This window comes from Giraffa tippelskirchi, chromosome 11 (assembly GCF_054371585.1).
Source record: "Giraffa tippelskirchi isolate mGirTip1 chromosome 11, T2T-mGirTip1v1.2.pri, whole genome shotgun sequence".
Classification (NCBI taxonomy): domain Eukaryota; kingdom Metazoa; phylum Chordata; class Mammalia; order Artiodactyla; family Giraffidae; genus Giraffa; species Giraffa tippelskirchi.
This window is the reverse complement of record NC_137285.1, coordinates 109,008,147-109,030,754: the sequence shown is the minus strand read 5'-3', so window position 1 is coordinate 109,030,754 and position 22,608 is coordinate 109,008,147. Positions and strand designations below refer to the sequence as shown.

The following is a 22,608-nucleotide window of genomic DNA, read 5'->3' as shown; positions in this document are numbered from 1 at the left end:
TCTTGGGCAGGGTTCAGGCCGTTTACATCTTGCTTTAAGATGGCGTCTCTCCTGCTTTCCTCACACTGGCCCCACCACTAGGAGAAAATGGCAAACTGAGGACTCCAACATGAACACACACATACATGTGCGTACACAGAAAACGAGTAGGAAACTGAAACCCATTCCAGTATTCTTGCCGGGAAAATTCCACTGACAGAGGAGCCTTGAGGGCTACAGTTCACGGGGGTAGTAAAGAGCTGGACACGACTGAAGCCGCTAAGCAGCAGAGCACCAAGATTCTACTAAGCTCCAATCAGTTCACAGACGAGATACCATGTAGCCCTTACAGTAACAGTATTATTTGGCCCATTAAAGATGATGGACACTGAGGTTCAGAGGTGGATTTGTCCGAATCCCTACAACTGATGGCAGCTACAAGAGGCGGTATTCAAGCCCCCAACTGCTCTTTTCTACCATGCTTCCCTGATAATGCAAAGAAAGGGGGGTGGGGCGGGGAATCAAGAAAAACAGGTAAAGATATAGTTATCAAAATTAAAACGAACCAAACAGCCGAAACAGAAAAAAGAGGCCCCCTCTGCAAGGGCACGAGTGTAAATTCACTACCCCCACAACCCCATCGCCTGTCCCCCTGCAGAGCGGGGCAGGAGAGCTGGACAGAAGCGGTCTGTCGGAAGCGGTCTGTCGGGTTCGCGTCCCGGCGAACAAGAAGCCTCCTAGAACTAGGGGGCACAGAGAAACAAGTAATCCTCCCACAGCCTAGAAAGGCCCCAGCGCGGCGAGGAGGCGGGGCAAAGGGCAGTTTCCGGTTCCGGGCGCAAAGGCCCCACGTGTTCCGATCCGCCGGGCCCCGCGCGGCTCGGATCCGGCGGTGCTGCCTCTGCCGGGAGTGGGTGGGGGAGAAGCCGGGGCAGGGGAGGAGCCGCCCGAGCTGTTGGAGCCGTGAGTGCTGGGGGCTGGGCCGGGCCGGGCCGGAGCGGGCTGAGCGGGGCTAAGCGGCGAGGAGGGGGAGGGGTCGGAGACCCCGCCCCCCTGGAGCCCTGGGGGAATCGTACTGTCCTGGGGAAGGGGTGGCGGCAGTGCGTGGAGGGGGCCGAGGCGTGGTGGTCCCCGTGTGTCTTGGCGGCCGAAGCTAGAGCCTCCGGGGATGTGGATGGCGATCCATGCTTCTTTCTTTGCAGCCACCGCCCTCCGCCCCCTCTTGAGGCCTGCAGAAACGCAGTTAGTTCGTACCTCCCGTTGCTTCCGCGCCAACGGCCCCCCTTCCCCTGAAACCGAGGGAGGAGTGGTCGAGGCCCCTTCAGTTCCGGCGGCTTTTTCTCACCCCGCCTCTCACCTGGCTCGAGCAGTCCTCCCGAAGGCTCCCTGTCCTGGCGAGCCCCATCACTTGCCAAGCACTAACTCCGCTGCAACACACGCAGATACACTCACCTGTGATTTTATCACCCGTGATCATCGGAGGCTTTGGAGACCATCTGGTCTTTGCCTTTTCAGCTCACTGTGACCGACCCGAACCTCCTCTCAAGCCAGTGACTGCTGTCTTCACTTGCAACTTCCCTCCCCCAACCCCTAGTTGCCAGTTTTGGCACTTCTGGGCACCACCGCTACCCTCAGTGGGAGTATCCGGGCCCGGCTTTTTGTCTGGTTTCACTAAAAGTTTGTTAGTTTGTCTGCCATGGATTTGCTCCGTTTTCTCAGAAAGTTGTCAGCCAGGTTTTAATTTTTCTGGACACGGATGTTCTTTTTTCCTGGTCACTTTGATAACCCTGCCTGCCTTGGTCCTGGGGTGCTCCCACATCTTAGCACATCCAGGGTCTACTTAGAGGCTAGACTTCAACTGTTGCTTTTTCTCTGACCACATTCTGCTGGTGACACCCAGGGCAGCCTCACTCAGAAGCCACAAGGAAAGCTAGTGGAGAGGCTCATCCCTCCAACTTCTCTTCTAAGCTGCCCTGTGGGCCTTGAGCCAGAAAGCCACTTAGGAAGGATTGTGGGGCAGCCATGGGAGGCTTGTTAGTTGGAGATACGTGACAGGGGAGCGGTTAGGGATTGTAGGCATTTGTCTTGGGTAACTTTCTGCTTTTACTGTCCCGTGTAAGAAGGTTGGCAGGGGTGGAGGGAGGAAGGGAACTTTTCCTCCTAGGACCAAACGCCTGGGATTCCTAGTCTTTCCCCCTTTTTTCTCCTGTTGTACCACTTTTGCACTCTCTATATATACTATATTTCAGTAGACAGTCATTTCAAGGGCATATTGAGGTTTACTACTAAATGAGGGATTCTTGAGCATTATAAACTATACAGATGAGGTAAGTTACAGGTTTATAACATTTTTTTTCCAATTATTTGGCAGAGGCGTAAAACATATAATCGGAGAAGGCAGTGGCACCCCACTCCAGTACTCTTGCCTGGAAAATCCCATGGACGGAGGAGCCTGGTAGGCTGCAGTCCATGGGGTCGCTAGGAGTCGGACACGACTGAGCGACTTCACTGTCACTTTTCACTTTCATGCATTGGAGAAGGAAATGGCAACCCACTCCAGTGGTCTTGCCTGGAGAATCCCAGGGACGGCGGAGCCTGGTGGGCTGCCGTCTGTGGGGTTGCACAGAGTCGGACACGACTGAAGCGACTTAGCAGCAGCAGCAGCAAAACATATAATGGTCCTAGACACTTTTCTGCCTTTACATTTGGGCAACACTGGAAAGGTTGGATGCCCTCTGCTTGTATCTTAGATTTCCTTCCTTTGCTTTTGGTACTGGTCCTTGGACTTACCAAGCATCATAATCCCCTGGAAGGCCCACAGGTTACTGGAGCCACCCTCAGAGTTACGTCTGTAAGTCAGAGCTGGGGCTTGATCATTTGCATTTCTAACAAGTCCTCTGGTGCTGGCGCTGCTGATCTGGGTTTCTCACAATGAGAACCACTGTCTTTGACCAAACTTCTTCACACGTCCTAGTGGTTTGAGCATCAAAAGAGCTGTGTGTGAGCACTTCTGTGCTTGAAACTAGTAACACGATCTTGTGTGGGTAATATAACCACTTAGGTCTGAGTTCTTTCATTTGTAAAGTTAAGAAAATGTCCTTCAAAAAAACTCCAAGTGCAGCATTATCTTAAGCTGAATTGATGGTGAAATATTGAGTTTTCCCCTTGATTTTCTTAATTCTCTTAAGAGGAGCTTTAATTTTGATCATATAGCTTATACCCATATTCTCAAGTTTTGCTGTGAGTTCCTAGTATATTGAAGTCCCTGCTCTTTTTTAACTAAATTCTTTCGGATCAGGGCCTGTACTTTTTTTCAACTTTCTTTGCCCAGCACCTTGAATTGTGTGGGAAACACAATTAATGTTCAGTAGATATTTCTGGGCTGAATGAACTTCATCCCTTGCCTTTCTCCTTGAAGAAGTTTCTCTCCACTAATTCTTTGTAACAAAGTAGTATGACTATGCCACCTGATTCTCCCCAGGAGATTGAAATAAATGCTAATGTCAAATTCCTGTAACTGTCCCCAGAAGCCCTGGTACCCACTGATTCTGAACTGTAACTGAATATTCAATTTGAGGGAAGAGAGGTGAGCCACTTAATTAAATGCATCACACATTTATTGAGCATCTTTTTAAATCAAGTATTTGCCAAATTGTTAGGAACTAGAACTATCAAAGTATATAAGGAGGCCCTTGCCTTCAGGGATGTGGTTTACAGTGGGAGACAGACACTAAACAGCACAAAAATGGCATCCTGTGATTACTTCTACTTTAGGACCGTGATGTAGTCTGCAGTGGAAACCTGGTACTACTCCGATTCCTCTGGTCTAGCAGGCATGGGTCCCATCCTTCATCATTTCATCATATGGAGGGGAGCCTTGAGCAAAGCCAGGAGGAAGTCATCTAGATATAGAGCAGGGAGTATCTTGACAGAGAATATTAATTAAAAAATAGTGAATGACTTTTGAAGTAACTATTCTGAATTATCCATATTTACACCGCAGGTCAGGCTATGTTTACAAAATATATTATCCTTTTTTTTTTCCTTTATTAAATAATGGTTCCTTTATGTGATTGACATTGACCATATTCACTGCAGTGAATTAAATGCATTTGGCTAGTTTAACTCTTGGCTGCCGGATAAAAGCTGCTGCCCTCATCAGGGTGGGTGTCAGCTTGGGTGGTCAACTTTTTCCTGCTTCAGATTAGTTTTTGATGTTCGGTTTTAAACGGTGGCATATAGATTGGCCTGCTTTATTCAGGCTGTTAACCACCTCTGAGTAAAAACCTGCAAGGTTTAAAAGCCTAGCTTCATATTGGAGGTTAACCACTAGGCTCATGGTGGCAGGATGTTTAATTCTGGACTCACAACCTGTATTTGGCCTCTGGCCCTTCTCAACTCTTGAGTAAATTCCTCTCACTATCTTCAGGCTAATAAATGATGGCTCAAGCACTCAATAAAGAGGCCACATATCCCTGTACCCTCAAAGCTCCTCCTCTGTTACCATCAAAAAGCTGGATAGTTTCTCAAAATGATCCAGCTCTCTACCTTTAGGTAGAAAATCATCCCCATCTTCAGGATAAGTTGATGTGACTTGTCCCTGATGATACATCTCTAGGAGGAAGAACACAGGTTGTCTACCTCTGAAGGCAGAACTGTCAACAGTGGGACAGCAGTGTCTCCTGGGCATGTGGACGTACTTATCAGTTCAGTTCAATTGCTCAGTCGTGTCTGACTCTTTGTGACCCCATGGACTGCAGCACACCAGGCTTCCCTGTACATCATCTCCTGGAGCTTGCTCAAACTCTTGTCCATCAAGTCGGTGATGCCATCCAACCATCTCATCCTCTGTCATCCCCTTCTCCCACCTTCAGTCTTTCCCAGCATCAGGGTGTTTTCAAATGAGTCAGTTCTTTGCATCAGGTGGCCAAAGTATTGGAGTTTCAGCTTCAGCATCAGTCCTTTCAATGAATATTCAGGACTGATTTCCTTTAGGATGGACTGGTTGGATCTCCTTGCAGTCCAAGGGACTCTCAAGAGTCTTCAACACCAGAGTTCAGAAGCATCAGTTCTTCGGCGCTCAGCTTTCTTTATAGTCCAACTCTCACATCTATACATGACTACTGGAAAAACCATAGCTTTGACTACCTATAGGAAACACTTTAATTAAAACTAAAGTGAATTATTGCGATTTTTATAGCTTTATTTACATTTCTCATGTTTATATTTCCTCTCAATTACATTTTTAGACCTTGATCCTAACCACAAAAGGCTACAAAATTTGGGGGCAGGAGATATTTATGTCTTTATACGTTGAGTCTAATGAAGGCAGAAAAAATTAAATGGCAAGACCGTCTTAAATAGTTTTTAAATATGGTTTGAAGCACACTGATCATGATGTGTTAGAAGGCAAGAAGTCTGTGAAGTTTTTCCCTTTCATTTTTTTTGCCTTCTGGGTTAGGTTTTCAGAGGCCATCTTGGGTATACAGGTTCGGCTCCAGATGGCTGCAATAAAGGAGACACCACAGTAAAAACATGAATTTTTTTGGTTTCCCCAAAAATTCTGTTTCCACTGTACTGTAATCAATTGTATGCAATAGCATTATGTCTAAAAAAATGTATATACCTCAATTTTAAAAGGCTTTATTGCTAAAAAAAAAAAAAAGAAGATGCTAACCATCATCTGACTCTTCAGCAAATGATAATCTTTCAGCTGATGGAGAGTCTTGCCTTGATATTGACGGCTGGTGACTGATCCAGCTGCTGTTGGCTGAAGGTTGAGGTGTCTGTGGCAGTTTCTTAAAATAAGACAACAGTGAAGTTTACTGCATCAGTTGACTTCCTTTCATAAACAGTTTCTCTGTGGCAGGCAGTGCTGTTTGATAGCATTTTACCCACAGTAGAATTTCTTTCAAAACTGAAGTCATTTCTCTCAAACCCCACTACTACTTTATCAACTAAGCTGTGTAATATTCTAAATCCTTAGTTGTCATTGTAACAGTCTTCACAGCACCTTCCCAGGAGTGGATTCCATCCCAGGAAAACACTTTCCTCCGTAAGAACAGGTTCCTTACCCATGAAGGTTTTATCATGAGATTATAGCATTCGGTCACATCTTCAGGCTCCATTTCTGATTCTAGTTCTCTTGCCATTAAATAGTAAGACTTGAAGGTCGAAATTAGTCTTTCATCCACGGGCTATGGGATGGTTGTTGTGTAAGCAGGCATGAAAACAACATTAATCTTGTACATCTCCATCAAAGCTCTTGGGTGACCCGGTGCATTGTCATTGAGAAGTAATATTTTGAAAGAAGTCTTTTTTTCCTTAGAAATAGGTTTCATCAGTGAGTTTAAGGTATTCAATAAGCCATGTTGTGACAGATGTGGTGTCACCCGGGCTTTCTTAAGGGCCCTAAGATTTTCTGAATAGTAAATGAGCAGTGGCTTAAACCGAAAGTCACCAGCTGCATTAACCCTTAGCAAGAGAGTCAGCCTGTCCTTTGATGCTTTGAAGCCAATTATTGACTTCTCTCTAGCTATGAGGGCCTCCCAGTGGTGCAGTGGTAGAGAATCCGCCTGCCAGTGCAGGAAGCAGAAGAGATTCGGGTTCAATCCCTGGGTTGGAAAGATCCCCTGGAGTAGGAAACGGCAACCCACTCCAGTATTCTTGCCTGGGCAATCCCGCGGACGAGGGAGCCTCGTGGGCTACAGTCCACGGGGTCGCAAAGAGTCAGACATGACTGAATACGCACGCTGTAGCTATGAAAGTTCCAGATGGCAACTTCTTCTAGTAAAAGGCTGCTTTGTTTACATTGAAAATAGGCTGTTTAATGTAGCCACCTTCATGAATTTTCTTAGCTAGAGCTGGATAACTTGTTGCAGCTTCTACATGAGTACTTGGAGCTTCTCCTTCCACTTTATGTTTATGGAGATGGCTTCTTTCCTTAAACCTCATGAACTGACCTCTCCTAGCTTCAGACTTTTCTTTTGCAGCTGCCTCACCTCTCTTGGCCTTCACAGAAGTGAAGAGTGCTAGGGCCTTGGCTCTGGATGAAGGTTTGGCTCAAAGGATTCAACAATCCTTTGAATTGGCTGTTTTGATCCTCTCTCTAAACCACTAAAACTTTTCACCACTTTCTTATATTTATGAATTCCCTGGAGTAGCACTTTTAGTTTTATTCAAGAACTTTATCTTTGCTTTCCAGTTTGGCTAACTGGCACAGGAGGCGTAGTTTTCAGCCTGTCTTATCTTTGAACATGCCCTCCTCCTCAAGTTTAATCATTTCTCGTTTTTTATTTCAAGCAAGAGACATGTGACTCTTCCTATCATTTGAACACTTAGGGCCCACTGTAGGGTTATTAATTGGCTTAATTTCAATATTATTGTGTCTAAGGGAATAGGACAAGAGAGAGATGGGGGAACAGCTAGCTGGTCAGTGGAGCAATCAGAAAGTATACATTTATTGATTGTTTGCTATCTTATATGGGTGCAGTTTGTGGCGCTCCAAAACAATTGCAGTAGTAACATCAAGGATCACAGATCACCATAACAAATATAAAAATAAGTTTGAAATATTGCAAGGATTATCAAAATGTAATTACATCAAGTGAGCTAATGCTGGTGGAAAAATGGCTTGCTCCATCTAGGGTTGCCACAAACCTTTAATTTGTAAAATGAAACAAACAAAAAAACCACATTATCTCTGAAGCGTAATAAATAAAGATGAAATGCAGTAAAATGGGGTATGCCTGTACGCGCTGGATTTGCCTCAGGCTGCCTCTTCCTGTTGAAGGGAGGGGACAGAACTGTGATTTAAGTACAAGCGTTGCTAACGTGGTCTTAGGCAGGAGAATCTATCTTTAAGTTTTCATCCTGTCTGTGTCCCAAGGACCTTGTTTAATCTTCGCTTGTAAGTGCTTTCAAAGCAAGAACTCTCCTCTTGGTTTAACACTTTATTTTTTCTTTTTCTGGCTGCACTGAGTGGCTTGCAGGATCTTGGTTACCTAACCAGGAATTGAACCTGGGCCATGGCAGTGAGAGCACCAAATCGGACTAACCACTGGACTGCCAGGGAGCTCCCTTGTGTTAGTCACTCAGTCATATCCAACTCTGTGCGACCCCAGGGACTGTAGCCCGCCAGGCTCCTCTGTCCATAGAATTCTCCAGGTAAGAATACTGGAGTGGGTAGCCATTTTCCTTCTCCAGGGATTTTCCAGAGCCAGGATTATAAACCTGGGTCTCCTGCATCACAGGCAGATTCTTTACTATCTGAGCCATCAGGGAAGCACAGAAAACTCCCTAAACACTTTACTTTACATTTAATAGCAAACAGACCAAGATTTTAAATCAGTGCATTTAAATTTTTTTCTTGGAATTATGATGAAATAAAGGACTTTTGCCTATCATTTAAATCTTGCCTTCTTCCCAAAAGTATTTAAAGTTATTTGAAGGAAAGAGAACAGAATATATGGAGCATCTGCCATATACCAAGCTCTGTGCTGAGCAATTCAGTGTGTTACTTCATTTATCCTTTAAACAACCATGTGAGGTGTGAAGTGTTGGCCACATTCTGAAATTTGGACTGAGGTTTAAGGAGTATCCCCTGGCTAATAAATGAGGAGAGGGGTCCAGACTAAGGCTCCAGAGCCCCTAACCATTATGTGTAGAGTGTGGTTAGACATTAGAATAAGGATAACTAACAGTAAACTGGAAGAATCTTTCCAGTAGGAGGATCTTAGTGGGTAATCTTAAGTTTTAAAGAACAGTGCAGGAGTGGTAAAGGGCAGTGAACAATCTTTATTGGCTGATTTCTAGAACAACAGGAGGAGCAGTTGCAAGGTCTGGTTAGCCCCAGTGAGCAGACATTCACATCTCTATGCTCTGGGCCTGCGTCAGTCAGAGAAGGGAGGACGGGAGGGATTTAAGTATCAGCTGAATATCATCATTCAAACCTCTGATCACTGTTTTCTTCTGAAGATTTTTTGCCGGTAAATAGATCCAGTAGATCCTATCTCTCTTTAGGTAGATGCTGTAGGACTACAGGCCACCCACATAGTAGTAACATTTTAAGCTAGAGACCCAGGTATCTTTTCACTGCCTGTAGTGTTCTGTTCTTGTCTGTAGGATTGAGTTAGGGCCTTCACTGGCCTCTGGGTCTGTGTGTGTGTGCATGCGTGCGTGTGTGCTCAGTCGTGTCTGACTCTGTGCCACCCCATGGACTGTAGCCTGGCTCCTCTGTCTATGGAATTCTCCAGGCAAGAATACGAGAGGGTTGCCATTTCCTCCTCCAGGGGATCTTCCTGACCCAGGGATTGAATTCGTGTCTCTTGTGTTTCCTGCATTAGCAGGTGGATTCTATCCCAGCCGAGCCACCTGGGAAGCTCACTAACATGGGACTCACTCAGGGACAGAGACAGCTGGACCAAAGATGGGAGAAAGATCTTGCCTCTCCACCTCTCCTCCCCCGTCTTGCCCCAGACATCTTAGAAACACTGAAGCGACTAGGTCATGTGGCCTGCCCAGGCCAAGGCTCATGAAGCGTCTCTGCAGACATCATGTTCAAGCCTTCTGAAACCAGGTCTTTCACTTTTTTTGACCTGGCCTCAAGGTCTCTCTATAGCATCCTGGTTTTGGGTTTTTAGCTATCACCGTAGAGCCATTCCAAGGACAGACACTGATGGGATGCATTAGAATAGCAAAGGCAACGATTTCCTAGGCAGACTTGCAGGGTAGCCCATCCCATAAAGGGCAGGATAAAATACAATGTCCATTTTCTGTCTCTAGTACTGACGTGTAACATTTGCACAGCACACTAGTTTGTAAGCTCTCACAGACCTCAGTGAATCCTATGTATTAGGGGCGTGGTTGTCTGCAGAGAGTTTTACCCTTTACAAGCACTCTTGTGTCCATTGTCTCAGGAAACCCCATGTTCATAGGGATGTGGGCCCGGACACACATCTCTGGATACTGAATCTGGTACTCTTCCCACAGCACTGCCCACCTCCTCCCTTCCCATCTCCTGCCCCAACAAGGACAGCTTTGCCTCCCCTCATTCTGCTGTTAGCTGATTTTTTAAAAATATTTATTCACTTGTTTGGCTGTGCCAGGTCTTAGTTGTGACACATAGGATCTTTGCTCTTTGTTGCAGCATGCAGTATCTTTAGTTGTGGCATGTGGGATCTAGTTCCCCCACCAGAGATTGAAACCAGGCCCTCAGCATTAGGAGAGCAGATTCTTAGCCACTGGACCACCAGGGAAGTCCCCACTGTTGCTGACCTTTTGCCTCCATCTCATCTTCTTAGTCTGCCAAAATAAATACAAAATAAGCAAATAAATCAGGTTTTATGTGGTGCTATTATATTCTCTTTTTGGGGAAAGCAAAGCCCTGTAAGAGCAGCACCCTCTGTCATAGCACATAGACTTTGTAATAGGGAATCTTGTGGACTGTGTTACATGAAAACAATGAGAGTTCCTGGCCGGCTTTGCTAGGGACGTTCTTGGACTTTTAAGATATTAATAATAGAAATCCCTTCATTAAGTTGGAGACCCTGTGTATCAATACCAAATTCTTCCCCTGTCTTGTAGATGTGGGGGGCATTGTCCTGGTAAATCATCATTGTTCAGTTGGTGAGTCATGTCCAACTCTTTGCGACCCCATGGACTGCAGCACGCCAGGCTTCCCTGTCCTCCACTGTCTCCCAGAGTTTGCTCAAACTCATGTCCATTGAGTTGGTGATTCTATCTAACCATCTCATCCTCTGCCGCCCTCTTCTCCTCTTGCCTTCATTCTTTCCCAGCATCAGGGTCTTTTCCAGTGAGTTGGCTCTTCGCATCAGGTGACCAAAGGATTGAAGCTTCAACATCAGCCCTTCCAATGAATATTCGAGTTGATTTCCTTAAGGATTGACGAGTTTGATCTCTTTGCTATCCGAGGGACCCTTACCACAGTTTGAAAGAATCAATCATTGTAGTTGCATTAAATTACTTGATGTCTGGTTTTGTGATTATTAAAGTTGATTCAAATCTTCAGAGGAAATAACTTTGTTTTTCTTTTCCAAACACACAGCTTTTGTGACTTATATGTGGATTCTCCCAGGGCAACCTGAAGATTCCTTGTGATGAGTTGTGGTTTCCTCACTTCAGGAACCACTGAGAGTATTCTGTTTTATTCACAATCCAAATAACAAGTGTTTTTTCCTTATTTATCCATCTGTCTAGCACACAGTTTGCTGAACAAATGAATGGATAAAAATTAATAAGACACTGGATCTGTCCTTCTGGAGAAAGACTTAAAAAGACTTAACCGTAGTCTCTCCTGGGAAGCTGTTGACAGCCTTGAGCTGGGTGCTGTCCAGCCCTGTCCTTAGAGCTTCGTGATCTGGTGAATTAAATAGTGTGAACAATTCTTAACCATGCATAAAGTAGATATATGTGTGTGCTGTGATACAGGGTCTAGGTTCCTATGGAAACAGTCTGGGAGGACCAGGGAAGGTGTCCAGGAAAAGCAGGTCTGAAGGATGAGTAGAGTTGACCAAGTAAGGAGGGTAGAAAGGGTATTTCAAGGATGTCAACAGCATCAGGAACAAAAACCCAGTGAGGGCATAGAAAAGAGAGCTGTATATGCAGGCAGCAATGTACAGTGGAGGAGCAGTCATGGGAATAAAGATGGGCAGGGGCCAGGTCTTGCAGGGCCTCGAGAGTCGAATTGTAAGGAGTTCACATTTTCTCCTGTGGACAGTGTAGAGCTGTTGGCTGATTTTATATGTTAGGAAATTTAGTCAGGGACTTCCTTGGTGGTCCAGTGGTTAAGACTTCACCTTCCAGTGCAGAGTGTGCGGGTTCAAGCCCTGGTCGGGGAGCTAAGATCCCACAAAACATAAAACAAGTAATATTGTAACAAATTCAATAAAGACTTTAAAAACAGTCCACATCAAAAAACAAAAAACAACTCAGACCTTACTGAAGTATTGCAGGTGGAACTGACGTGGACATGGCTCCTGCCCATTTTGGGATGCTGGCACTCATCCACCTCCCTTCCCCAAAGCTAAAGGTAAATGTGTAGGTTCCAGAAATAAAAGCTAGAGGAGGGAGTCACTCTTGACTCCACCACAGCCCAAGGAGATGTCACACCAAAATAAAGGCTTATAGTATTTGGGGTTCTAATACCTGTACTCCCAACAATGAGATATGAGAGTGGAGGACTGGTGGGGACAGGGGAGGAATATGGAGTTGAACCATCTGCCAGCCCGGAGCCTGGAAGAGCCACTCCTGTGAAAGTGTGTCTGCTGATCACGCGGAAAGGCAAGGGAAGTGTAGGCCTTCATAGCCTTGGGTCAGAGGCTTAGGCCTAAATAACACACTGTCAGCATGATTCAGGAATACTCTGAGAAATTAAGATCATTGAAACCACTAGTACTTGGGTAGAAGCAAATGAAATTTCATTCAGAGGGCTCACTTTTATAACCTAGGGCTCTCAGTCTCCCAAAGGAAATGGGCAAAAGCATAAATTACAAACTGCCCGGGAAGAAAAACAACCATGAGGTAGAGCAGATTTAATACATAGGAAAATTAGCCCAGGGAGATCTGTTAATTATGGAACTTTCTAGAACAGACCATGAAATTACATAGTACATGTTTTCAGGTAATGGAAAAATGAAGTGAGCCTAAATGAAAATTGCTTTGAGATACAGATTTTAAGAATGAATAATTTGGTTGTTAATGGGCAGCGTTGCACATTAGACAGCATGTTACAGCTATTAAGAATGAATTGCTAGGACTTCCCTGGTGGTCCAGTGGTTAGGACTCTGCCCTTCCAATGCAAGGGACGTGGGTTCAATCCCTGGTCATGGAACTAAGACTTCAATTGCCATGTGGTGTGGTCAAAAAGTTTTAAAAGAGTGGATTACTGACCTTGAGGTGAACCTGGGGCAATTGTGCATGTATGCTTAGTCACTCAGTTGTGTCCGACTCTGCAACCCCATGGACTGTATCCCACCAGGCTCCTCTGTCCATGGGATCTTCCAGGCAAGAACACTGGAATGGGTTGCCATTTCCTTCTCCAAGGGCAGTTGTAGTGAAGCAGAAAAAGATGGGGAAATGAAGAACCCCTCAGGTTGCACATGGAGAGTGGTGGTGGGGGCAGCCATCAGGAGGACACTGGTGAGGTTTGAACCAGGTACTTCATCCCACACAAATGCCTCTGGTTGTAGGGGTTAGTGGGTCATCAAGCTTTGACTAAAGGAATGGCAGAGGAGATGAGATGGATGAATTTGAAAGATTTAGAACATAGATTTAACAAGATTTGGTGAATAAAAGAGAATAGAAACTTACAGTGGAAAAGACTTTCATCCTGTTAATGTAGGAAGGAAACTTCAAAGTGGAGACTTACTCATTTAGATGCATTTATTGTGCAATTTCTTATGGGTATTGGAGATTCATCACAGCACAGTTCCCTACTTCAAGAAGTTTCACAGGAAAGATATGTGATGGCTGTGTGATATGGCAGATTTGAAATACAGATGTGCTCAGATAGCTAGGGAAGCAGTGATTCCTAACCATGCTTAAGGGGCAGGGAATGGGTTCACAGAAAGCATCTCAGAAAACATGAAGCCTTATCTATGTCTTGAAAGACAAGTTTAACCTAGTGAAGGGTCAAGAATCTGAAGGAACTGCATGTGGAGAGGACAAAGAGCATAGAGCTTTTGTGTGCTTTACATGCACTCTGTGTGTGTTTGTGTGTGTGTTTGAAAGGCTAGGAGAGGAAGGCAGAAGAGTAACGAGATGAAAGTCAACCTAATACATAATCCTTAGAAGGTCGTATTTCAGTTACAAGACAGAGAGGAGTGATTGAGGATCTTAAATAAGGAAGGGACAGGACCAGATTTGTGAAGAGCACTCACTCTGGTGATAACGATGAATGGTAACTTAAAGGTAATGAACCTGGAGACAGGTAGAGGCAGCTGCAGTAATCCAGAAAAATGATTAAGACCTAACCTGCAAATCCTGGAAATGAAGAAGAAATAAGAGCACACAGGCAGCATTGGGGGTGGGAGTTTTACATGCATAAGGAACAGACTCTTAGGGACTTGGAGGTCTGTAAAGACACCCTACTGTAGGGAGGTGAGCAGGCATTAATTATAGCAGGTGCCACAGAGAAAAGGGGAGGATATGAGCCCTGAAAAGTAAACAGAGGCTAGTTGTTAAGGGCTTCATGTGCCATGCCAAGGATTTTAGAACTGATTTTACTTACAAAGTGACTATTTTTAAATGTTGGGTGATGCCATTGTAACTATAATTCAGAAAGATAATAGTTAACATTGGGGAACCATCGCTCTTCTAAGCACTTCACAGATACTCCTTATAGTAACCCTGTTAGATGGATTCCATCCCTACCTCCATTCTGGAAATGGGAAAACAGGCAGAAGGAGGATAAAAATTGACCATTGTGCCACACCTCATAAACAGTAGAGCGAGGATTCAAACCCTGACAGTCTGGCTGTCTGACTCGGGGACTCGCAATCTTTACCATAGACGCCTTAGATGTTTCTCAACCACGATGCACATCAGAGCCATATGTAGCATTTCTTAAAGATACAGTTGCCTAGACTGACTTGAATCAGAGTGTCCAGAAAAATGTGTGATTCTGTGTTCTGCAAAAGCTCAGCTGGTGAATTTGTTGCACTCTGCTCATAGCCAAGTGCTACAGAACTCCCAATAAGGAAGTCGTGGCAAGAGGTGAAGTAGTCCAGGCAAGAGGTGAGGGCCCAAGCAGGAGGAAACAGACTTAAAAGCTTAAGAGGCAGAACTGGTTTAATGAGCTATAAGCAATGGGGAAGAATCAACATTGAACCTAAAGATTATAAAGTTGAATGTTTACTTAACAAAGTGATGATCTCAACCAACAGAGGCTATCAGGAAGAGGGGTGGATTTGGGGGTAAGAATCATGAATTTAGTTTTCAGCATTCAGGATTGAGGGTCTGTAGTTCTCCCAATTAAAGACATCTTAAGAGGAGGGTCACTTCAGGGGGTGCCTGTGTGCCAGCCGCTGTTTCTGTGGCTTTCCTCACCATTACCTCTTACAGTCCTCCCCCTCAAATCTCTGAGTCTCCACTTTACAGAAGAAATTGATAACGGAGTGTGATGCAGTTCACTGAACCTCCATTAATTCTTCTCTATTTCAGGCCTGTTGATGTGTCACTTCTCGGAACATATATCCCCATGTATAAGTCAGCAAGTGTGTGTGTTTGTAAAACAGGTGGTGGTCAATACCACATTTTTAGCAGGCAGTTTTAAGTGTCCTTTCTCCTACCATTTTCCTTTAAGGTTCGCGGATTTTATGAAATAGAAATGCAGCATTTTTCTGTTTTTGTATGAGGTGTGACCCTTGCCTAGGATAAGGAATGGGAGAACATACCTTCAGGTACAGATTACCCTATTCCAATTAGGTCTATGTACGGAGTCCGTTACAGAGATTAGAGGAAAGGGAACTTGAGTTTGGGAGTGTTATATGTACAGGATTAAGACTGAGCTCAGAACTGTGACTCCTGTGCGTACCTTCATGCTTAGCCTGTTGTCCGTCTTCACTTCGCTACCCCAGGTCCCTTGGGAGAAACTCCTGGAGGCGCACAGGCTGATAGAGGGGGAACGGTGTGAGCTCTCGATGGTGTGAGGCCACCCCAGAACCAGACAATGGCTACTGCCTTGGAACCGGAGGACCAGGATCTTTGGGAAGACGAGGGAATTCTCATGGTGAAACTGGAAGACGACTTCCCCTGTCAGCCGGACTCTGTCTCACAGAGGGACGACCCTGTGCTTGAGACGTCGCACCAGAACTTCCGGCGCTTCCGCTACCAGGAAGCAGCCAGCCCGCGGGAAGCCCTCATCCGACTCCGAGAACTGTGTCGTCAGTGGCTGAGGCCAGAGCGGAGGACGAAGGAGCAGATCCTGGAGCTGCTGGTGCTCGAGCAGTTCCTCACCGTCCTGCCCGGAGAGCTGCAGAGCTGGGTGCGGGGCCAACGGCCCGAGAGCGGCGAGGAGGCCGTGACCCTGGTGGAGGGTTTGCAGAAACAGCCCAGGAGACCAAGGCGGTGGGTGAGGAGGGGGAGTCCTGATCTGTGTGATGCGGAGGGGGTCTACCGGCTGGAAGGATGGCTAGGGCTCACAGAAATCACCCTGTAAACTTAACTGGCCCTGCACTGCACCTAGATCCATACGCCCCATGGGGCAGCAGAGTGGGTGTGTTTGTTTGTGTGTGTGTGTGTGACTTCCTGGTTCTTGAAACACCTGCCTGGGGACCGTCTATGAGGCCTCAGCACCAAGGGTGATACTGCTTTCCTTTTCCCTTTGGGTATTGAACCTCCTTTTCCTAGGGGGTAGAATTCTGTGACTTCCCCAGAGGTTCTCAGCCCCTCAGTCAAAGAGGCCCCTCCTAAGACAGCAGAGAGGGTGATGGGAAGGATGGTACCTCAGAGCCCCAGTGATGGGCAGGGTTGAGGGAAAAAAGAAAGCAGGGCAGTATCTGAATGTCCCCCCGCCCGTTGTTCTGGCGACAGTAACCTGAGCTTCCCCTCGCACACACCAGGGGGACTGGATTTCCCCTCTTCACCTGGGCCCCCCTGGGAGTTTTCTGATGGCAGCTTCTCCTGATGTGAGCCTATGACACCCAGGACTTTATCCTGACTCAGCGGTGACTGGAAGTTGGAATTGTTCCCAGGTGACTGTCCATGTTCACGGCCAGGAAGTCCTGTCCGAGGAGACAGTGCCTCCAGGAGCAGAGCCCGGGTCACCTAGTGAGCTGCAGGACCCTGCACAGACCTTGACCCCCGAGGAGCTCCCTGAGGAGACCACACAGAGCCCAGATCTGGGGGCGGCAGAAGAGCAGACCCCGTGCCAGGAGTCGGAGCTCCAGCCCCTGCAGGAGAGCGGTGGGAAGCCCGCAGGAAGCGGGGTCACGGCTGAGTGAGGGGTGGGGGTGTTGCTCTCAGACCGGGAGGCTGGTAGAGCATGAGTGGAGGAAGCCACAGGACACAGGGTATTGAGAGGAGGTGGGACTAGCCATAGTCTCGCGAGAACAGGGCCACTGTGGACAGCAGAACTCTTGGTTATTCCCCTGGCATTCCATAACGTTATAGGTGGCCACTTTGGGGTGATTCAAACTGTTCTTAGGCCAGTGTCTCTACCCCATCCTTCCCACCAGAGACCATGGGGGATGCTCAGCTCTTTGCTGGTTATAGTGCTGCCTTGCACGTGACTGATCTCGCCTTCCTGTCTTCTTAGAGGTTCCAGTGCCCCAGGACCCAGCCCTTCCTGAAGAGATGAACCCTGGAAACTCTGAGATGGTCGCCCTTCTCACTGCTCTGTCACAGGTGCGCCCTCATTTCCGTCTGCACCGCAGGGAACTCGAGGAACCACTGAGCATTAGGCATACGCTGAACAGGTCAGACAGGACACAGGCTTCCACTTTCCATTGCCAGGTTAAGCCCTGAGTTCTGCATGTGTCTGGAAGGGGAGGAGCTGCATCTCACGGACAACATCTTAGTTGGATATGCAGGCTCCAGAGCCTCTTGATTTGCCACTGACCTGAGGGACTAACAAAATGGGGTTGTTTTGGGAAAACTCTGGTACAACTTTGAAGTTGTCAAACCTGGATTTGTTTTTGATTTTAAGAAATAAACTTGATAGTCATTTGTAAGGGTGACTGACTGGCCTGCAAAATCGATTTCTGATTTTGGTTGCTGTTCTCTTCTAGGGACTCATTCAGTCAGGCCATGCCATTCATGAAGAGTTCACCAGGTCAGGAGCCCTGAAACTAAGCTGAATGGCTGGAGAATAAAGGAATAGAGCTCATTCTTGTTTTTAGATTGTAGAGCTGAAGAGGGAAGTCCTGTTGATGCTAGGTAGACTGTATAAGTGGTACATGATTAGGAAAGGGCAGTTAGGAAGAACTTCCTAGAAAAGATGAATTTTTGCAGAGATACAGGTAACATTAGAATGATGACTTCCAAAACCTTTCTTGTATTGTAAATAATATCCTCAGGAAGAACAGTGTAGTCTGGTGCTGAGGCAAAGTGGTTGGATTGGAGGGAACAGGAAGAGGGTCAGTTGCAAGAGGAGAAACTTGGGAAGCAGCAACAGAAAATGAAACACAGGTGTCCTGAAAGGAACCAGGTGTCCCGTCTGAGTTTGTCTGTTGGATGGACTGTGCCTGTACCAATGACCTTCATTCCAGAAATTAGATATGAGGCTCCATGAAGCATCACATTGTAATGGAATCCTTGTGTTGTTTCAGGGCTTGGTCACTTTCAAGGATGTGGCCGTGTGCTTCTCCCAGGACCAGTGGAGCGATCTGGATCCAACCCAGAAAGAGTTCTATGGGGAATATGTCTTGGAAGATGACTGTGGAATCATGGTCTCCCTGTGTAAGGAATTTCACGTGTTTCTAGAGTGTCCTGAGCACAAAGATCTTCCTCTTGTTGGAAACTGAGGGTGTCTTAGACCTTCGATTGTACGTACTACACTTCTCTTACGCTGACCCCACCGGTGACATGAAAGGACAGCTGAAGAAGATGATAGCTTTCGAAATTAAAGGGAAGAGAAAATGCCTAGAAAGTAGTTGGAAACCTCTAACAAGAAAATAGAGCTGTAATATAGTTTTAGTGTGAGTTTTAGTTTAGTGTGAGTAGGTAAGCATATCAGTTTTGAAGCAAGCAATAGAAGTTTGGAGTATTCTACTTACTTGAATATAGGAAAAGAGGGTAACACAGCCAGTTGTGTGATTACTGAGTTGCCGGTGAAAGGCAAGAGATACACAGTTCCCGTCAGGGGCTCAAGCTAAAGAGACGGAAGGTTTGAATGGCCTGCCTATGGGATTTTTCTTCAGTCTACCGAACAGAAAAGATCTGCTCTTGACACAGGGGACTGTTGAGCCAATCGTGATGTCCTGTTTCCCTCTCTTGAGCAGCCTTTCCAATCCCCAGACTAGACGAGATCTCCCATGTCAGAGAAGAAGAGCCTCTGGTCCCAGATGTCCCAGAGCCTCAGGAGCCTGAAGAGCCAGAAATTCTGAGTTTCACCTACACAGGTGAGGAGTGACGGGATCTGCCCCACCCCCACCCCCTGGCTGGCAGTTCCTCTGCTACATGTTTCCCTCGCCCTCTGGAGAGCCCTTCTCTCTGGTTCTTCTAATGGCTCAGCCAACACTACTGTCTCCCTCTGAAGCCAAACATTCTCTCTTTTCTCCCCTCTTCACACCTGTCATGGTTTCAGGGTTCTGTAGTACAAAATGGTGACAGGAAAAAAAGAAAACTTTTGGAATTGCAGCTATACTATTTTTTAAGCGTTTACACAAATTCTTGATCCCCAGTCTCCACATTCGTTCTGCACAGACTTCTCTCGTTGTGGTGCACAGGCTTAGTCGCCTCACTTCATGTGGGATCTTAGTTTCCCAACCAAGGACTGAACCCATGTCCCCTGCATTTAAAAGTGGATTCTTAACCACTAGACCACCAGGGAAGTCCCTCCACATTTGTGAAAGGAGGATGATAATATTTGTCCACATGAAGGCTGTTGCCAGCATGAGATAACATGTAAGAAAGTTCTCAGCATACAACAGGCACTCAGTTGACCAGTTACTTCTTTTTTTCCAGGCTCTGTAGTTGAGAAACATGAGTTTCTCTCTGTATGGTCTTGCCCTCTCACAACAGTGTAAAACTCTCTCCACTGTGCAGAAAGCATACCTTCTACCTCTGTAATCTCCTCCTTTCTCCTCTCTGTTTCTACAGGAGACAGGAGTGACGATGAGGAGGATTGTCCTGAGCAAGAAGATCTGAGTTTGGAGGATCCACACAGGTCTGTGTCAGGAGATGCAGAAATTCACCAAACTCCAGACTGGGAAATAGTCTTTGAGGATGATCCTGGTAGACTTAATGAAAGAAGATTCAGTTCAAAGATTTCTCAAGTCAATAGTTCAACGAATCTTCAGGAAACCATGCCCATCCACCCACTGTTAGGGAGACATCATGACTGTCCTGTGTGTGGAAAAAGTTTCACTTGTAACTCCCACCTCATTCGACACCTGAGAACTCACACGGGAGAGAAGCCATATAAATGCATGGAGTGTGGGAAGAGCTACACACGGAGCTCCCATCTCGCCAGGCACCAGAAGGTACACAGGATGAACGCTCCTCACAAATACCCACTAAACCGGAGGAATCTGGGTGAGGCTGCCCCTCTGGTCCAGGCCGGGAGAACCCCACCCGTGGAGAAACCCTATAGGTGTGAGGACTGCGGGAAGCACTTCCGCTGGACTTCCGATCTCGTCAGGCACCAGAGGACGCACACGGGAGAAAAGCCCTTCTTCTGTACCATCTGTGGCAAAAGCTTCAGCCAGAAATCCGTGCTTACCACCCACCAAAGAATCCACCTCGGAGGCAAGCCCTACTTGTGCGGGGAGTGCGGCGAGGACTTCAGCGACCACAGGCGGTACCTGGCCCACCGGAAGACGCACGCGGCCAAGGAGCTGTACTTGTGCAGCGAGTGCGGGCGCTGCTTCAGCCACAGCGCCGCCTTCGCCAAGCACCTGCGGGGACACGCCTCAGTGAGGCCCTGCCGCTGCGGCGAGTGTGGGAAGAGCTTCAGCCGGAGGGACCACCTCGTCAGGCACCAGCGGACACACACAGGCGAGAAGCCGTTCACGTGCCCTACCTGCGGGAAGAGCTTCAGCAGAGGCTACCACTTAATCAGGCACCAGAGGACCCATTCACAAAAGGCCTCCTAGCCAGGGCCCCACGTGGGGACACCTGCCTTCGCAGGTCCTCTCTCGGGGACGGGCTGGGAGAGGCCCTCTTGTCTAGGGCGCCTGCCTGACCTGCCCAAGTCTGATGACACCTTCCCTTAGCTAAATTAGCCCCAGGCAGAACCTCTCAGCCTTCCTGTACACCTTGAGGAGACATTCTTCCTAAAGTTCGCCTGAAATGAGGCCTCTCCTTGGCTAAAATGCTCCCGCCTCCGCATCGGGGTGTGAAGCAGGGGGAGTCGAAGACCCAAGAGGTTGGGCTTATTATACTTGCTGCCATCTTGAAGAGGATTTAACAGCCTCAACTTTGAAGTGGCCCAGGACCAATCCTCAGGGTTGGTGAGGGACCAGCCTTTACGATGCCGTCCTCCCTGGGCTCAAACCTTAAAGCACACAGCCCTGAAGTCAGGGCAGGAGAACCTCGTCTAGACGGCGCTGCCTCACCCCACAGGTTACCTGTACAAACCTCTCACTGGTTCACTTCCTCACCATGCACTTTCCTTTGACTCTGGGGAGAGGTGTGAGTAGCATTTTATGGGCAGAAACGTGAAGGCAGCTTCATGTAGACCTCGTCAGGCTGCTCTCCTCTCCAAGATCAAAACGACACCAGGTGCCAGACACTGCTTGAAAGGGGGGCCCAGTCAGCAGCCTCTTTCCTCGTGGGTGTTTCTCCTGTCAGAAGGCTCGTGCCTGGGCCTCCCAGTTTCTTGGTTTTGTCCCTGGCACTTATTCTCCCACAAGTGGGATGTAGCATTTGGGTGCCGAGGGATTCAGTAAAGCCTGATTAAAATCATGGTAAAATCATTTACATTTCCACGTACACACAAGCCCACCCACCCCATCCTCATCACATGGGTTTGTGAGGGGATTTTTGAGATGGTATCAGCTGACAAAGGCACTCTTAACAATTGTAGAATCATGATGGACAGGCTCCCTTTATTTACATGAAGGGAACTAGAGAAGATCTGAGCTCAAATTATGGGAAAATTAAGAAAGAGCTGTTGCTGCTGACCAAGGCCATCCAGACTATTCTTCTGACTCCCCACCCTCATCCTCCCCACCTCACCCTCTGACATCAGGGAGACCTGGGACCCTGAAGAATTTACCAGGAGTAAATGGCTTTCATGTCAGCATTGTTTGCTTTTTCTTACATGATTTCATTTTCATGTAAGAACTAAAGCATAGGATCTCATGGTCCAAGGGTCTCTGTTGTCTGGTAGAGGTTCTGTGGAGCTGAGGCTGAATACTTATGAACCTCACCTGCGCTGATCGTGGGCATGGCCAGGACTGGGGAGACCATTCCCTCCATCCATGGAGCACAGGGTATGGGATTAAAGCATGAAAAGGGAGACTGTCTTCTGTGCCTGGTTTCTTCTGCTCTGTTTCTTGAGCTCTTGTGTACCAGTCTTCACCCAAAGAGCATGGGTAGTGGGATGACAGAGCCTCAAGCTCAAGAGCTCACCAAAGGGGATTCTCGTTCTGGTCAGTGATGGTGTTCCAGCTGACTGGCTTTAACTCCATTGTCCTCCTGGAAGCATGCACATATGAAATGTTTAAAAAGGAGCACTGGCAGTCAAGATCCCTGGTTCCTAGGGCTTTCCTCCCATCCAGTCTTCAGGACTTCGGGTTCCCAAGACTTCTGAAGATCATTCATACAGAGAGATCTGGGAGGACAGGGTAGTTATCCGTGAGGATAGAGAAGCCTTGGCATGGTTAGCAGAGCCATAGGTGGAATCGTGGTAAGATCTGAGTCTGGACTTTGCAAAGGAGACTATCCTGATACACAGACTTTTCTGATCCATTGATCTAACGTCTACACGCAGTTTGTCCGGATGAA

General features: G+C 47.0%; 1 protein-coding gene and 1 pseudogene across 6 annotated transcripts in view; one reads left to right on the top strand and one right to left on the bottom strand.

The window, feature by feature from the left end:
- Positions 1–1,564, bottom strand: part of LOC145526237 (large ribosomal subunit protein uL30 pseudogene) — a 36,381-nt pseudogene extending 34,817 nt beyond the window's left edge. For both annotated transcript variants that reach the window (XR_014068794.1, XR_014068793.1), the window contains exon 1: positions 1,432–1,564. The product of XR_014068794.1 is annotated as a large ribosomal subunit protein uL30 pseudogene, transcript variant X2 (transcript). The remainder of the gene's footprint in view (positions 1–1,431) is intronic.
- On the top strand, positions 862–22,116 carry ZNF202 (zinc finger protein 202). Of its 4 annotated transcripts, none has more exons than XM_081541440.1 (7): positions 862–942; positions 15,576–16,065; positions 16,692–16,902; positions 17,255–17,343; positions 18,267–18,396; positions 18,939–19,058; positions 19,759–22,116. In XM_081541440.1, exons 4-7 carry the CDS (start codon positions 17,293–17,295, stop codon positions 20,751–20,753), a joined length of 1,296 nt encoding a protein of 431 aa, XP_081397566.1. In that variant the 5' UTR covers positions 862–942; positions 15,576–16,065; positions 16,692–16,902; positions 17,255–17,292; the 3' UTR covers positions 20,754–22,116. The 4 variants fall into 4 exon arrangements, with proteins under 4 accessions (XP_081397566.1, XP_081397565.1, XP_081397569.1 ...); XM_081541439.1 differs by having other exon boundaries at positions 15,576–16,069; XM_081541443.1 differs by lacking the exon at positions 16,692–16,902.
- The last annotated feature ends 492 nt before the right edge of the window (positions 22,117–22,608 follow it).

What these genes read in the sequence shown, in the direction of transcription:
- ZNF202 (XM_081541439.1), top strand. Translation starts at nt 15,668, where the DNA reads ATGGCTACTGCCTTGGAACCGGAGGACCAGGATCTTTGGGAAGACGAG. An exon ending in CCAGGAGACCAAGGCGGTGG is followed by an intron (nt 16,070 to 16,691) that starts GTGAGGAGGGGG and finishes AATTGTTCCCAG; the next exon opens with GTGACTGTCCATGTTCACGG. An exon ending in TCTGAGTTTCACCTACACAG is followed by an intron (nt 19,059 to 19,758) that starts GTGAGGAGTGAC and finishes CTGTTTCTACAG; the next exon opens with GAGACAGGAGTGACGATGAG.